We start from the raw sequence: 4,036 nt of genomic DNA on the forward strand, positions 1-4,036 counted from the left end.
CTCAGGAATGGGATTATTTCTCTTATAAGAGAGACATCAGAGAGCTCTCTTGCTTCTTCTGCCATATGAGGGCACAGTGAGAGGGTGGCAGTCTATAAACCATGACGCAGGTCCTCACTAGACACAAATCTGTTGGCACCTCAATCTTAGACTTCTGAGACTCCAGACCAGGGGTCCTCAAACTTTCTAAACAGGGGGCCAGTTCACTGTCCCTCAGACCGTTGGAGGGCCGGACTATTGTTTAAAAAAAAAACTATGAACAAATTCCTATGCACATTGCACATATCTTATTTTGAAGTAAAAAAACAAAAAGGGAACAAATACAATATTTGTATTTAAATGTGGCCCGCGGGCCGTAGTTTGAGGACCCCTGCTCCAGACTGAGACATAAATATTTGTTCATCAAGCCACCCAATTTGTAGTATTTTTATTATAGTGCCAGAAGCTGGTCCACCCTTGCTGCTTGACATAGTAGCTGCAGGGAAGAAACATCTGCACAGCTTATGTTTCAAGGGACCTGCCATGTATGCTCCCCCTCTTAGCGCTATGTGTTTTAACCAGGACCACCTCTCCGAGAAAGGTTGTTTCCCTAGATAGGGATTTTTCCCTGGAGTTAGGAATTAACAGGACTAAGGAAGGGAATGACACCCTAGTGTTAAGGTAAGACCCCCTAGTGTTACAGAAATACCATGTACTACTTATGAAGTACTTGGACTAAGACTGTTGGCAATAAATTTGGGACTTGTTGGGCCCACATCCCCAGGAGTCTGCCCACCAGGGAAAGCACCAAAGCCTATACCCCTGGAGACCCACCGACACAGGGCAGTCCCAGGGAAGGCAAGCAGGGAGGCTGGGAGGACATAACCTTTACTGGGTAGGAAAATCTCCTTCAGTCACTTCCTTGTAGCTTATCAGTAGAGCAGTGACCTTGGAATAGCCCTTATAATGAAACACAGATTAACCTAGACAGGATTAAATTCAACAGAACTAGATTAACAAACGCCCTAACCTTTGGAATAGAATTGATAGGATTAAACTCAACAGAACTAGATTAACAAACGCCCTAACCTTTAGAATAGAATTGATAGGATTAAACTCAACAGAACTAGATTAACAAATGCCCTAACCTTTGGAATAGAATTGATAGGATTAAACTCAACAGAACTAGATTAACAAACGCCCTAACCTTTGGAATAGAATTGATAGGATTAAAATCAACTGGTATAAATACAGATGTAACAGGACAATAAAGACAGAACCTGGCTGGAGATCCTGGCTAGAACCCGGCTGGAGAACCACTATGCTGATCAACTGAACGCTGCCTCCGTGTCCTTCATTCTTCGCTGACTCCGTCCACACCTTTGGGAACCCCTGGACCTGCTGGGGTTGGACCCCAACAAATGGCGCACCTCCTGCTCGCGCGGCCCAAGTCCCTGCTGCAGAAGCTGGAGACCTCCTTCCAGGAGGCCTGGCTGCGGGACTTCCCCTGGCTGCGCTACTGCAAGGACACTGGCCTCATGTCCTGCTCCTGGTGCCAGAAGACCCCTTCCGACGGCGGCGGCAGGGAACTCCCCCCCAGGGGCCCTGACGAGCTGTCTCGAGGTACCCGCAACTACAAGAAAACCCTGCTCCTGTGGCACCACGTCTCCACGGAGCACAAGCTCCACGAAGCCAATGCCCAGAAATCAGAAATACCTTCAGAAGAGGGATACTGTGACTTTAATAGTAGGCCAAATGAAAACTCTTATTGCTATCAACTTCTTCGACAATTAAATGAGCAGAGAAAGAAAGGTATTCTTTGTGATGTCAGCATTGTGGTGAGTGGAAAAATCTTTAAAGCTCATAAGAACATCCTGGTTGCAGGCAGCCGTTTCTTTAAGACTTTATATTGCTTTTCCAACAAAGAAAGCCCTAACCAAAACAATACTACCCACTTAGATATTGCTGCAGTTCAAGGTTTCTCCGTCATCTTGGACTTCCTATACTCTGGTAACCTGGTGCTCACGAGTCAAAATGCCATTGAAGTGATGACCGTGGCCAGCTATCTGCAAATGAGCGAAGTTGTTCAGACTTGCCGAAATTTCATTAAAGATGCCTTAAATATAAGCATTAAATCTGAAGCTCTGGAGTCTGTGGTTGTGGACTATAACAACAGAAAACCAGTCAGTAGAGATGGTCTGTCTTCATCACGGGATCAAAAAATTGCCAGTTTTGGGGCAACACGGAATCTTACCAATTTGGCAAGTAATGCAAAAACTGAAAATGATGGTTGCAATGTCGATGAGGGCCAAATGGAGAACTACCAAATGAATGACAGTGGTTGGGTCCAGGATGGTTCACCTGAATTGGCTGAAAGTGAAGCCCCAAGTCAAACAAAAGTGTTTATTTGGAATAATATGGGTTCCCAGGGAATTCAAGAAACTGGCAACAATAGAAGGAGGAAAAACCAAACTCCAAAGAGATTTATTGATAATATACCACCTAATAATGAAACAAGTTTAGAAGATTGCTCCATGATACAGCCACCTGTTGCCTATCCAGAAGAAGATATGTCATTCATTAAGGAAGAACCGGATCTGGATGGTGCTCTGCTCCCGGGGCCGGACTGTGACAGGACTGTGAACGCAAACGTGCTGGCAGAAGCCAGCTTGGGGCAGGATGCAGGCAATGCTGGTACTTCACATGATTTCAAGTATGGCCTGATGCCTGGCCCATCAAGTGATTTCAAGTATGGCTTGCTACCAGGTGCTGCAAATGATTACAAGTATGGGTTGTTGCCTAAATCTTGGCCAAAACAAGAAAGTTGGGAAAATGGTGAATCATCTCTAAACATGAACAAGTTAAAATGCCCTCATTGTACCTATGTAGCCAAATGCAGACGAAAACTAAAAAGGCATTTGCTCATTCATACGGGAGTCAGATCCTTTAGCTGTGAGATTTGTGGAAAACTGTTTACTCGCAGAGAGCATGTAAAAAGACATTCCCTGGTGCATAAAAAGGATAAAAAATACAAATGTATGGTGTGTAAGAAGATCTTCATATTAGCTGCCAGTGTTGGAATCAGACATGGATCTCGACGCTGTGGTATTTGTGTAGAATGTGCAAATAAACCACGGCCAGGAAGGCAAGAAGGTGTAGATCAGGGACAGGAGACAGATTTCCCTCGGGATGAAGAGTACGAGGAGAACGAAGGGGGAGAAGCCCAAGAAGAGCTGGCTGACGCGGGAGAAGATCAGAACCCCCCGTCCCGATGGGACGAGTGGGGAGACGTCTGTATGTCTCAGGATGATTAAGTGGTCTACTCTGCTCCTCAAGGATGCTGCAATGGGACATAATATGCAGCGACAATTTGAATTGTTGAACTTGAAGGCTTGCAAATATGGGACATGCTGGATGGTAGTTAAGTTGCTGTGAAAACTGTAGGGTCAAAGCCTTAGAGCAAAATTTTTTTATATTTGCACAGGACTGGACAGCAACCAACCTTGCGGTTGGATTACATGGAGTCCCCACATCTTCAGTCAGTTATCAAAGTAAAGATATTTTTTTATTGATAGGATATACAGTAACTCTTTGGGTCCTAATGAAAATGGATTACCTGTCTGTAAAGAGCTGACGTTTACGTACCAGTTGAACCGGAATGAAGAAAATCCAGTTATGAGGATACAGTGACAGCTGGCCCAACTACACTGCCCACCAAGCCACTCAGGCTAGTTTGTACTAGTAGAGTTTTGTTTCTATTTTTATTTTTATTAATTTTATTTTTTTTAATACAGATTTTCAGTGAGGGGCCTTTTCAACCCTATTGGTTGTACCTTTCCGTATTTTCCATTTTGATTTGCTTCATAAGTTAAACCAAGTCTCTTCTAGTCTTAGGTATTATTCCTCAATTTTGTGCTGATGGGCATGTTTATAAGAACTGGAGAGGTAATTTATTGGAATGAACTAATTGACTTCCTCCATTCCCCCTTCCTTTTTGACATGAATTTTACTACTTCACAAATAAAGGATGATGTTGCAAAGTTACCATGACGAAGTT

The 4,036-nt window shown here is 43.9% G+C and overlaps 1 protein-coding gene across 1 annotated transcript; it reads left to right on the forward strand.

Moving 5' to 3' along the window:
• Positions 1-1,400: 1,400 nt before the first annotated feature.
• On the forward strand, positions 1,401-3,293 carry LOC308529199 (zinc finger and BTB domain-containing protein 10-like; the record flags this gene model as incomplete). The annotated part of the gene is made up of 1 exon (XM_081105209.1): positions 1,401-3,293. One exon carries the CDS (start codon positions 1,401-1,403, stop codon positions 3,291-3,293), a length of 1,893 nt encoding a protein of 630 aa, XP_080961335.1.
• Positions 3,294-4,036: the final 743 nt, after the last annotated feature.

This window comes from Myotis nattereri (assembly GCF_964212035.1).
Source record: "Myotis nattereri genome assembly, chromosome: 13".
In the NCBI taxonomy this organism is placed as follows: domain Eukaryota; kingdom Metazoa; phylum Chordata; class Mammalia; order Chiroptera; family Vespertilionidae; genus Myotis; species Myotis nattereri.